This window comes from Paramormyrops kingsleyae, chromosome 6 (assembly GCF_048594095.1).
Source record: "Paramormyrops kingsleyae isolate MSU_618 chromosome 6, PKINGS_0.4, whole genome shotgun sequence".
NCBI classification, from domain to species: Eukaryota; Metazoa; Chordata; class Actinopteri; order Osteoglossiformes; family Mormyridae; genus Paramormyrops; species Paramormyrops kingsleyae.
The window spans coordinates 24,356,663-24,369,772 of NC_132802.1; the positions used below are offsets into that span (position 1 = coordinate 24,356,663).

Below are 13,110 nucleotides of genomic sequence, written 5' to 3' on the forward strand. Positions count from 1 at the left end.
TAGTCAACAAAGAAATTTGTCTTCTGCTGTATGGAAATATTTTGGATTCCATAGAGACGATATTGAGCAAAAAACAAGCGATGTGTCGGCGCTCTTTGTGTCTGTTAGCACAACTCATAGTGACACCATCCCTTTATTTGACAGACTCTGTAGGTAGATAAAAACACATTTTATAACATAATATGGGTGTTATGCAGCATATTAGGCTGTGTAAGCTGATGCGGCTGGCTAAGCAGTGGGGCTAGACTTCATTTTTGTGGTGATTATCTTGAGATACATCATAGAAACTAAATTAAGCTCAATAATCTAAGTCAATGTTATGACAAAAAATAGGATAGGCTACTCCAAAAGGCTAAATGACGCATAGCTTATAGTTATTTATGGCTGTCCTCATATTATTAGATATCTGTGTCTTCTTTTACGATGTTGTTGCATTGTATTTGTGCTGTTAGTTTACTACCCTTGTGTCACAGTATTTACCGGAAGCAACAAAATATATAGGGGTGTGGGGGGGTCACATAAATTCACTTTTATCACAGAAGTGATACAAAATGAGCTCAGAATTGTAGTGGAATAATTTTTACTATTTAAAGGCGTTATGTGTGCAGTAGAAGGCCAGGGTCTGTGATGACTTCATTTTTATTCACTTTTAATGTGAAGCTGTTCCACACATCCGAAGCTTTGGCTCTCTTTTGAACCCCCTTTAAGACCCTCATCCGTTATGTTCAGTCTTCCTTGTGCCTTGTTGCTGAGTAATCAGGAAGCCAAATTTTAATCGATGCTTTTAAAAAATAATGATGATAATAATTGAGTAATTGGGCTTAATCAAGTCATTGTGACAGCTCTCATTCTGTCCTTACAAGAGACACTGCTTGTAGCATTATAATGATATTCATTTTTAATTTATTAAAGTATGTATCTTAATTTATTAAGGTATGTATGCAAGGGTATAATTTATGTGAGGGTGGGGGGCTTCTAACCCTCCCAATAATCAAAATCGACCAACACAAGCTCCCCAACAATCATGTCTCCCCCTGAATGAGTAGAGACCTCAACTCCCCCATGTTCAAACCAAAGTTACGCTCTTGTATGTATGTAAAAGAAACTGACTCATCGCAAAAGTGCTTTTTAATTTTTTTGTAATAAATCCAAATTATGGATTTGTCCATTGCAGAGCACACACACACACAACAGGAAATTTAGAGACACAGATTGACCCAATCACATGTTTTTGGACTATGGGAGGAAACTAGAGTATTTGGTGAAAACCTGTATGAAGACAGTGGACATGCATACACCTCACACACAGTTGGGTGGGAATTAGGTCCACAACCCTGGAGGGGTGAGGTAACAGTACTGCTCAGTGACCGAGTGTACGTCATTTATAACTAAACCAAGTAGGGCATATTTATTTTTATATGTGTGTATGTGTGTTGGCTTGTATTAGGGGTGGGCTAATAACTTAATTTTAATTTCAATTACAATTTTGACTTCCAACAATTATCAAAACAAAATACACAAGGTAAAATGATTATTGTGCTGTATTTTGTTTCGCAATGATGCTCGAAGGTGAACGAGTAATCAGGTTGAACAATTGTGATCTGAATAGTGACTAAAATAATCATGATTATGATTTCTGCCATAATCAAGCAGCCCTAGTATGTGTATATGTAATTATGAATGCATTTATTTGTTGAGAATTATTCCTGAGCAACTAACTTGCACCATGTACAATTTGAGAAAAGACCAAAACCTAGCATAAATAAAACAAACACTTTCACTGTGGTGATGGTAGTTCACTTTTCTTTCTTATACAACCTGAGAAACAGAGGCTAAATTCTGGGGACTAAGGCAGCCCTGTCACTGAGATTTCCATATTCACCTCTGTCAATGCCATCCGCTCTCTCTTTTGTACTTGGTCTTTTGAGCTCCAGCAAAAGCTGGATTGGCGTCATGTTGGGAATAACAAAGCTGAGGGTCAGTGAAGAATTTCACAGATTTATGTAAGAGTTCATGTCCTTGTGTTAACCAGAAAAGACTGAAAAGGCTGAAAAGATGCCTCACAGAATGTTGTAAATAGAGCTGTCTGTTTCTCCCATGTGATCATACAGCAGCACCTGAAATTTTTCCCAGTCATACATTTTGCAAAATGAGCTTATTGGTACTTCGTAGGAGCAAACATTAGACTTGTTCTCTTTACAATGTCTGCTGTCTCTTTCCATTATATAAATTTTTTTTTTCCTTTCAGATAAATCACAGAACAACAGTAACACGAAGTACATTCTGTTCCGTAAAGTGCTGTTGTGTCACAAAATTCATCTGTAATTATTTGGATTTTGTGTCAGGAGTGAACCGTAATGCCGTACTGAGAAAAATTTAGGACTTCTACAAGGACATATGCAGAGATACTGCCATTAACATTTTGGTTATTATTGCTGTTTGGGGGCAGGTTTGTTTTTCGACACAAGTCTGCACAGAACATAACAGCTACGATTAGCTTTTTATGACTTCTCTACGACTATTTCTGAAGAAATGCGAATGTGTTAGCATGTTTTTGTACGGACAGGGCTCTGAATTGATTTTTTTTCTTGCACATGCTTTTCAAGGTCAGATAAGAAATAGCAACGACAGTGACAGCTCAAAATGTTTTAAAGTCTTAGCTTCCCTCTAAATTTCAAGGTGCAGAATTCTATAATGCATTTCACGGCTTTGTTCTGTTAATTAACGTGGCTTTCACCTCGGCCACTTCACATTAAAATCCTTAACTCTAAACGATGAATCACAAAGAATCAAGAGGCTTGTAGCCAGCTGCTCTTTAATGCTATATGAGACAAACCTTTTCCAAGACTACTTTAGTTGAAAGAAATTGTCATGTTATGCATGATTTTTTTTTCTTTCAATGCAACGTTTAGAAGTTCTTTCATTACAGTACAGCCTGTGGAAGAGTACATCTTTTGTGTTCTGTGATTTACAGAAGTGACAGTTCTTTTACCGGGAAGAGCAGTGAAAAGCAAGTGCAGAATAAAAAACAGCCTGTTTTGTAACTAGAAAAACTGACGCTTGAAAAAAAAAATTGTTCAAAACTACAGTAAATTGCATATAGTCAATCAACATAGCACAGTACACGATGGATGATTATTTTTTTATCATCATTTCAGCACAAATTCATGTAATAAAGAGTTTTGATCAGTCCAGCCTATTTTAAGGCATAGTGATAATGATCTAGTCTTTTTGCTGAACCACCAACCAATAGCAGAGCCAGAAATCATAGCGTGGGTGAGTTGGCAGAGAATCAGGAGGGCCAATCCCATAACAATTAACTTGGCGACAAAATCACACTATAAACTCAACTAGATATTTTTTTTCTCAGTTTTTAAATGACCCATGGCATTAATAAGACCCAGTGAAGAAAGAGAGAAAAATCTATTGGCCTCTCAACAGCACATTTTGTCCAACTGATCTAACCACGCCCACGCATACCTGTCAGACACCGTCTTTTTATTGTACTGTATCGCTGGCTGTGAACGCTGAATGGGGGGGGGGGGGGGGGCTGAGCTCCATCTGGGAGAGCCCAGGTGGTCCTGGTCCCGTCCATGTTGCCGCAGTAGCTACTGTACTTACCTTGCAAAGAATCATCTGTAAAAATGCAGACATTCTAGTTACTGTGTAAGTGAATGATCAGCTATGATACAACACTAGGACCTTGAAAGCTTAATCGTATAAAAAGATATTGGGAAAGAAATCTCTTTTTGTTTAAGTAAGTAAGAAAGGGTTAAGTTCTGTTACGTTTTAGATCAGGCAGTCCCTGAGTTAAGAACGACCAACTTACGGACAACTCGTACATACAGACTGCCATAAAGCCTTTTATAATAAAAATTTATGTTAAATACAATGGTTCATGATAACTAACACACGCACTACTTTGTGATGCTCGTGAAAACATGCGCGGCTTCAGCAGTTCGTTGGCTCAAGGTCATTATAGTACCTAATGTAGCCATTATTGTTTGTTATTACTGTGTTATTATAATTCCAATTTACATGCAAATTTGACTTAAAGAATTGCTCGTAACCTGGGGATGGTAGGTTTAAAAAAGGTTGTGGTATATTGTGGTATTGCTAAGTTCCAGCAAAGAACAAATTTCTTTGTTTAATGGTTTATGATCAATCGGTCTATTGTGCATACTGTAATTATGTTGTATAATAATGGGTCGTTCTCTTGTCTGATTAGGGCAGAACTGGTCATGCCATTTGGCTGCTTAACTCTCGGGGAGAAAAAGGATTACAACAATCCCTCAGAGGTGACTGACAAGTATGATCTGGGACAGATCGTTAGATCGTGAGTACTCTTGCATTACATATATAATACAATCATTTACTGATTGGTAAAGCTATCGTCTGAGCTTTTTTCTATTGCTGATATATTGTATATTGCTGAACATTGTGCTCTTGTAAAATATGCACGTGATTTAATATTTTATCTTATTTGTTTTATCTTAGGGAGGAATTCTGTGAAATTTTCCGAGCCAAAGACAGGAATACGATGAAAATGTACACTTGTAAAAAATTTATGAAAAAGGATGGAAGAAAAGTGCGGAAGGCTGCCAAGAATGAGATTTTTATTTTAAAAATGTGAGTTATTGATTTATGTTTTTTTTTAGCTTACTATTAAATGTCTAATGAAATAATATTGATGCAGTTACGTGCAAGTGTGATCACACTATGCAGACACTCTTAGTAGAACTCCATGCATTAGTATCTTCAGGATGGTATGTCATATGTTCTTCAGTCTCACCACTTGTCTTCCTATTCACTTCCTATTTACTCAGGAGTTGATTTTCCCATGCGCATGAGTCTCAAAAGCACATAACTGCATGCTTTTTCACTTAAGCATATTCTCCCATCTGCTTAAGTATGGGATTTACACACGCTTAGACTGGATACGCACTTTGTGTAGAGGAACACCATGGGTGTTCATCAATATCAAGAACGCAAAGTACATACATGTGTTCCTGCTCACTTGCCTCCCAACAACGAACTTGGGACGCAATGAATCATAGGATTTTTCTCATTGGCCAGGATGCAACAGAGGCATCCTTAATGTCTGGAGCTGGGCAAGAACGACGTCCATGGATTTTTACCATCTTCCATTCTTCTGTTCTTGAGTATTGGAACTGTATTTCGGCAATGGAAGATAACGTGAAACACGTATGCATGAATACAAGAATGATAAAATACACAATGTTAAACACCCCATAATATGGGTATTGCGTTTAATTGACACATACGAACGCATCCTGCTACTGACATATGCATTTTTTATTTTGCTGTTCATTACACGTTCTAGAGGGCTGTATTAAGTCACGTGCTCTTATATGGGCAAATGCAATATTGCAATATTAAGAAAGCCTAATATGGTTGTTTACTTAAGTCGTAAATAGAATCAGCATCACTTTGGCAATATAATGATGTATGAGCTGTTCTCCCTGTTTCGGCGCTTCTGTTGTGTTGGACCTAGTGATGTCTGATTCGTGAACTGGTTCTTTTCAGTGAATTGGTCAAACTGGTTTTCAAATCTAAAAGAACCAGTTAATAACCATGCCGCTCCCAACATCCTTTGCGAACAGCGTTTGTTGTATTCTGTATGTTGTGGCTTTGTGTTGGTTTTTATCCTTTAATTGAAGCATTTTAGACAATATGTTTCTTAAGATGCTCAAGATTTTATCAGACGTTTGGAGGCTGACTGTTCATTTTTATTTAAAACGCTAAAGCCTGCTTACGTGATTGCTTTCTTGTTTTAATTAGACAAGAGGCGATTGATATATGTTCACAAGACTCAGAGATGCCCAATATTCTAATTAAAGTAAGATTTCAATAAACATACAGTTTTATTCAACGTACCATAATGACCCGAATATTAGATTATAAGATAAGTTTTTTCCTCAAAATGCGTTTGAAAAAGTGGTGTCGTCTTATATTCGGGGTGAAGACAAAAAAGGGATTAGATGGCGCCAAATACGAGTGTTTTGATTTACCGTAATATAGATGTGCGTGAGCGGGAGCCCAAAAGCATCACGCCAGATGCGTGATAGTTGGCAACCCTAGCAATTTGCGTGTTTAGTGTGTGCCCCTGAGTGTCCTGTTAATTGTAGACTTCCCTGTTTGCGCCGCTGCTAGTATTAAACCAATAGTGGCTTTTACTAAAGGACACTCCTTCAATAAAATGCCCCAAAATGATTTTTATGCTCTTTATGTGGTTCTTCTGCATCGGAAACAGCCTGAGCCTTCAAGGGTTGTGGATTTTGTAATATTCACTCTCTATCAGAAAAATAGGTTTAACAAAAGTAACAACAGTGCATGTACAGTACTTATGCTCCAGTGAGAATGGGACAGACAGATGACCAGAAAATTCCAGGTGGATCGTGAAACTCTCTGTTTTAAACCAATATGGAGCGTGATTTGTTCCATATTTTCATACACATGCACTTCGTACACAGGGGTACACACACTAGGTCAGAGTTCCCCAAGAGAACTCTCTGACCAGGACACTTGCCTAACCATTCTGCACTTAATGGTGTACATGTGTGGCTTGTTAGTGACAGTGACTAGTAATTGGTTTGGGATAATTCATTGCAGCCTACGCTGTTACATATTATCTTGTGTAGACTATTCAGTTGATTGCATGGTTATTTTATCGGCAAAGCAATCTCAACTTTTAGGCCATGCTGCTAATCGTACTGACAGGTACACCATATCTTTCAGTTAGGCATTGCTTGTTTGCAGAATCGTTCTGAATGAAGAGGGAAAAAAAGCTGAAGTATATGGATACGTTCTTAAACACAATGTGGGTAACTCATTAGCATAACATTTCAATTTTCTCTACTTTCTTATATTAGTTTGATGACAGACTCACCTATTACTGCTTAAAATGTTGATTTTTGCCTTTGTTGTGGTTAATCGGTTTGCGATTGACAGTACAAAACAATTGACAGTACAAAACAATTAAAGAAATGAAGATACATCTTATAATAATTGATTGTCTATTGTGGGTTACATACAATAAAGCTGAAAGATTTAAAAACATTTTATCTAGTTTTGTGTTATTTGATCTTAAAAATGCAATGGTAGAGCTTATTTGGAGAAAATGGTTGAGGGATCATTAAATTAGAGCTCAAATGAAATAATATCCCTAATTAGGTTCACAATGAATATAAAAGATTCCATGTTTTATGTTTTGCTTGTTATCAGAATCATTGAGGATGTAACCCTCTTTTCTTGCTTGATGTACAGTATTAGTTAGATGTCTTGTATGGCTGCACCTTCTTTTTTGGGTTATGCATAGTGGGCGTGATCACGCTGACGAGGAGAGAATAAACGTAACTCAAAAGCACATAACTTTTTAAGCCCTTTTTTGACTTATGTGCCTGATGAGTGAATAGACCCCTCAGTCCTTCATTCTGAAATAATTATGAAACCTAATGTATAATGTGTATAGAGAGAAGCCTACATTTTATTTGAAATGCTAAATAGTCATTTTGAATTGCTAAATGGTGGTGAGAGACAGCTACAGTATTGGCACTTTCTTTGCAGACAGTATACACACTGAAATAGAGTAAAATCTCACAAATAACTCACAGTAAAAAAATAAATGCAATTATATCTTCCTACGAAACTAATGACCTGTCTGGAGCTAGACGGATTTAATGTGAGAGCTCTTCTCCTCTCCTAAACAATTTCTCCAGATGTTGCTTTTGCCATATCATTTATATCCTCATAATTTTCAAGAGGATTTAAATTTTTCTCTCAAGCTCTCTCACTCAGACACATTCTTCTCAGCTACTAACTTTGGGTACTGCATTATCATGCTCAAGCTTCATCCATGACGTCATCACTGCCAGAACCAAACAAACACAAAAGCTGAAAAGGGAGGTTAGTTGCTGAATTTTGGAGTGGAAAGAAATGCCTCTTTAGTTTGTAAAAATGAGAAAATGTATGACATTCCAACATTTCATTAATTGAGCTATGGTTTTACTCTTGTGATTTCCTTCTTGTGTAATTAACTAAAGTAAACCATTACAAATATTGAGCTGTCATGATTACTCGATGAAACTTGGTTACTCGATTGTAAAAAAAGCTTGAATTAAAATATGCCTTCTTGATGACTAGGCAATATGCCAGAAAGAAGACAGTGGATGAGGGTGTAACTACAAAGAATGAACATCCTCAGCTGTGTGGGACCACTTTGACATTTAAAGCAGGGCTGGGGGATATCATATCGATATTATATCGCGCATTGGCAATAATCACCAGGGCTTCAGATGACAGATGAAGCGTTTGGCCGGACGCCAGCTTTTCGGTGAAATACGGACATTAATTTATGTCCATAATTTGGTAAGAGGATTAGTAGTATGGCTAAAATATTAATGAGATGCGTTTTGTGATACACAAAAGTTAGTAATCTGTATAAACTTAATGTTTCTTAAATTCGATTAGCGGAGCACCCCACATAATACTGTTTTGGTATACTGCGGTTTGGTATACTGCGGTTTGGTATACTACGGTTTGGTATACTACGGTTTGGTATACCTCAGTGCAATATGCACTGAAGTCGCAGTGAAGAAGAGAAGCCACGATATCTTTTAAAAGAGGAGATCTTGTGGATAAACAACGTAAAAAGACGTCAGCGGTGTGGTGGTACTTTTTGCAGTTCAAAGTCTGACACATTTATGAACCATAAGGATATGCCGTATTTATACTAATAATGACTTTTGGACGGGCGGCATGGTGATGCAGTGGTTAGCACTGTTGCCTCTGAGACCTGGGTTCGAGTCTGCGCCTGGGTGTGTGGAGTTTGCATGATCTCCTCGTGTCGTCGTGGGGTTTCCTCTGGGTACTCCGGTTTCCCCCCACGGTCCAAAGACATGCTGAGGCTAATTGGCATTGCTGAATTGCCCTTAGGTGTGCATGTGTGAGTGAATGGTGTGCAAGTGTGCCCTGCGATGAGCTGGCCCCTGTCCAGGGTTGTTCCCTGCCTCGTGCCCGTTGCTTCCGGGATAGGCTCCGGACCCCCCGCGACCCAGTAGGATAAGCGGGTTGGACAATGGATGGATGGATGACTTTTGGACATCATACAAAGCCTCATTAATATAGCCATACTACTAAACTGCTTAAATTATGGGCGCAAATAATGTCCGTATATTACCGAAAAGCTGGAGCATGACCAAATGCTTCGTCTGTCGATCATCTGAAGCCCTGGTGATTATTGCACATGCGTGATAAAATATCGATGTGATATCACCCAAGCCTAATTTAAAGTGAATGAAAATGCACTTGTTGCAGAACTTAGTATTCAAGTAATCTCTCAATTCAATATATGGTTTTATTGAGTAATCGTTTATATAGTACAGACGCTCCTCTACTTACAAACTTTCAAATTACGAACTTTCAGACACACGAACGAAGAGGACAGTAAGTCCAAATTGTACTGTATTCCTTGGGCTCTCGTTTCCTGTCCGCAACATAACTTTTTTTTCTGCGCGGCAATTCCACCTAGTACGACTTCTGGCCGCTACTCCCGCCGCGCAGCAGCGTAGCGTGCGTACTCCCAGCATCCTAGTTTTTTGTACTTGCATATACCCTTAAAATGATGTTGAATAACGACTTGCGAACATTTCAAGTTACGAACAGCCGTTTGGAACGTAACTCATTTGTAAGTAGAGGAGCGTCTGTATATATAATATAGCAATTGAAGGTTTTCATCTTCTTGTGTATGCAAATATTCTGGATTCCACAGAGTTGATATTGAGCAAAGACACCAATTTGTGTCTGTTGTCACAACTCACAGCAACACCACCAACTGAACTGATAGACTCTTTTGACAGATAGGAAATTATATGTGGTTATAGTTCCTTTTGGATCATTTTTTTTGTTTGATAAATATCACAATATTTATCGCAAGCATTTCAAATATTTTTTCCAATATCATTCAACCCTACATAAAATTATATATACACAGTGGTTATTAATTAATATATGGTTATTAGCTACTGTATTATGTAAAGTGACGTTGCTAAGCGATGGGTGTAGCCTAATTCATTGTAGCAGTGATTATCTTGATATGCAGGAAATGTAGAAAGTACATTAAGCTAAATAATTTAGGTCAAAGTGACGATAAATATTTAATGTACCATATTTTCACAACCTGTATGAAAGTTTTTTATATGTATATATTTGGGGGATCAAAATGCAAAAAAAACATTTTGTTAGGGGGAATAATTAAAATTACAAAAAAAGTTATTAATTGATAACAATTGAAAATAGGATTAAATACACTTGCGATAATAAAGATTTGAAATGTTAGGACCTCAAAGGAGCTCTTTTTCTAAAGCAGCATGTTTTTAGAGTTACTGCTTTCAGAAAATGCTCACTCTGTCTAAGCATTATGTCAAAATACTGAGCTGATATTTTGCAGTTTTGATCTTGTTCCTATTGGATATGTCCTCTCTTCTTGTTCATTAATAATGTGTTTAAGGCCGTACAGATGTCATTCACTGCATTTGTTTGTTCATTGCGGTATTCTCTGTAAGCTTTCCAAGATACTGGAACTATCATGTACCAGCAATCACAACGTCACCATTAAAGTCATGCATCTTTGCTATTCTAATACTTCGCTAACCAGTAAGACATTGAACGGCATGGTAGCTAAATGGGCAGCACTCTCACCTCATACCGGTGTTAGACGGCTTTTTGTAAATTCTGACTCCTGCAGTCCTGCTACCTGGAAAAGGCTCAAAACCACCCTGTGCCCTAACAAGTGTCTTTACTTTATTGTCATTTCACACGCATGAAACCGTGTACCACGATAAGCAGCTGGAAGGTGGATAGTTTGAGATACACTATTGAAATATGTCGTTTGTCTGTGGCACTTCAAGTGTACGCATTCTGTTTAAAAAATATTTGAGTTTTTGCATATGTCAGCATAAAAAAATTAAATGCAGGTGTATTTATACACATAATACAGTAGTGTGATTATTAACTTTTCAAGTTCAAAATGAGTATGCTGACTTGAAGCTACTTTTATTTAATTTGTGGAATTTGGATAAAAAATAATACTAGCACTTTTACTGCTAAGGAAACTGCAGCTTTACCACACCATTCAAGTAAACATGTTGTTGAGTGCAGATGTGCCAAAATGGTGGAGTGTCCTTGGTGTGTGCAGTTTTGCATCTTTACCAAAGCGATGCCACATGCGATCTGAGTTGCTCTCTTTTTTTCTGGTTTCCTCACAGGGTGAAGCATCCTAATATTCTGCAGCTGGTGGATGTCTTTGAGACCAGGAAAGAGTACTTCCTGTTTCTGGAACTGTAAGTAAGCTCTTCGCTGTGCGGCTCAAAAAAAAAAAAATTCTTCGCACAATGAGCTTTGAGTTGTATGCACATTTATAGGAAACAAACCAGGAAACAGCCTGGGGGTGAAGCAGATTATAAGATATTTCTATATTAAGCTTTTTTTATTTATTTATAGCAATATGACTCTCATATGTTTGTTTTTCATAGAGCTTCAAACAAGTGTATATGTTCCACCTTAAAATTATCGTTTCTGAACTGGTTAGAACCAAATGAAATACCGGTTAATAACATTCCATGTTGGGTTGTGTGACATGACAATATGTAACTTTTGGAGGGTATAAAAATGGCTAATGATAGATGCTGTACTTTACTCTGTCGCATTGGGTTTTCTCTATATTGTCCCATCTAATCTCAAATGTTTAAATAAGAAGAATGAGAAACTTAGTCATTTTGTGACCCCAGTTAATAAATTTGCCAATAGACTGTACAGGGTACATTATGTTTAACCTAACTGGAGCTAGCTAGCTATTTCCAACATTAATTACATTGTAGCCTATCTATGAAACATTGATGAATATGATATCTAAGATCAACATTTATGAGAAACATTGCATAATATTTACCTCCTCTGATTGTAAATAAGCACTTTCACGCAATATCACTGCATACTGTGCATAACTCTGTCTTTTATTGTAAGGTGGAGTGATGTTCAGAGGAAGTAATCTTAATTTGTGACAAATACAAACAACAAAATGTCACCATTAGAAAAACTGGTACCATTATTTCAAATAAATATAAATTTTTGTTCCTATCATCTTGATTGTTTCTAGTTTTCATTTTTGTTCCTTGAACCAGTTCAAAGCCTTCATTTTCCATAGAGTCCATTGTATGTAATAACTTATGTATTGATTGTTCACACTAAAATTAATTTACGCAATGAACACAATTTGCTTTATTCACCATTGAGCTAAAACATTATGACCACTCCCATATGATGGGAATAATATTGATTACAGTATATGGTAAAAATGGCCTAAATCAAGGTTTGGGATATATTACACAGTAAGCTAACTTTCAGTACTTATAGTCGACATGTTGAATATAGAAGAAATGGGATCAGGGTGACATTGATAAGAACCAAGTCATCATGAGCAGGTGACTAGGCCAAAGCATATCTGAAACTGTAAGGTTTGTGGGGTGCTCATGGTCAGCTGTGGTAGGCACCTACTGACGGTGTTCAAAAGGAGTGGAAAACCACGATCCGCCGGAAGGATGCTTGGCAGCCATGACTCAACGATGCGTGAGGGCTATCTCATCTGGTAAAAACCAACAGAAGGGCTACTGTGGTACATACTGCAGATATTTTAATAAAGGTTATGAGAGTTATGTGTCATGACACATGCATAGTTTGAGATGACAAGATTTAGGGTATGGAAATGTTAAAATATTTTAGATTTAATTTGCAAGAATAATTTATATTTTTGATTTTGAGGGGTGGTACAATTGAAATTTTTTTGAGTTTGAGGGGTGGTACAAGTTGTAGGTGCAAATTTTGCCTCCACTCCATGTGCGTGAAGTTGGCATGTTGCATGGGTCACCTCCACCAGTCCAAATACCAGGATTTCTACACAGTATGGAAAATTACAGAATTTGATTTATTGATGAAATCAATTATGTAAATTGGCCGCCAGCTACAGAATGTGCACAGAATGTTCACTGAAGACCAATGTCCCAAGCAAAGGACTGGGGGTGTGTCTCTGGGGTG

General features: G+C 37.3%; 1 protein-coding gene across 1 annotated transcript in view; it reads left to right on the forward strand.

Annotated features, from left to right (window-relative positions):
• Positions 1 to 13,110, forward strand: part of LOC111840526 (caM kinase-like vesicle-associated protein) — a 47,495-nt gene that overhangs the window by 28,812 nt on the left and 5,573 nt on the right. Inside the window, exons 3-5 of the mRNA XM_023805454.2 lie at positions 4,229 to 4,336; positions 4,498 to 4,629; positions 11,286 to 11,360. Coding sequence (XP_023661222.2) covers positions 4,242 to 4,336; positions 4,498 to 4,629; positions 11,286 to 11,360 — 302 coding nt within the window. The 5' untranslated portion in view covers positions 4,229 to 4,241. The remainder of the gene's footprint in view (positions 1 to 4,228; positions 4,337 to 4,497; positions 4,630 to 11,285; positions 11,361 to 13,110) is intronic.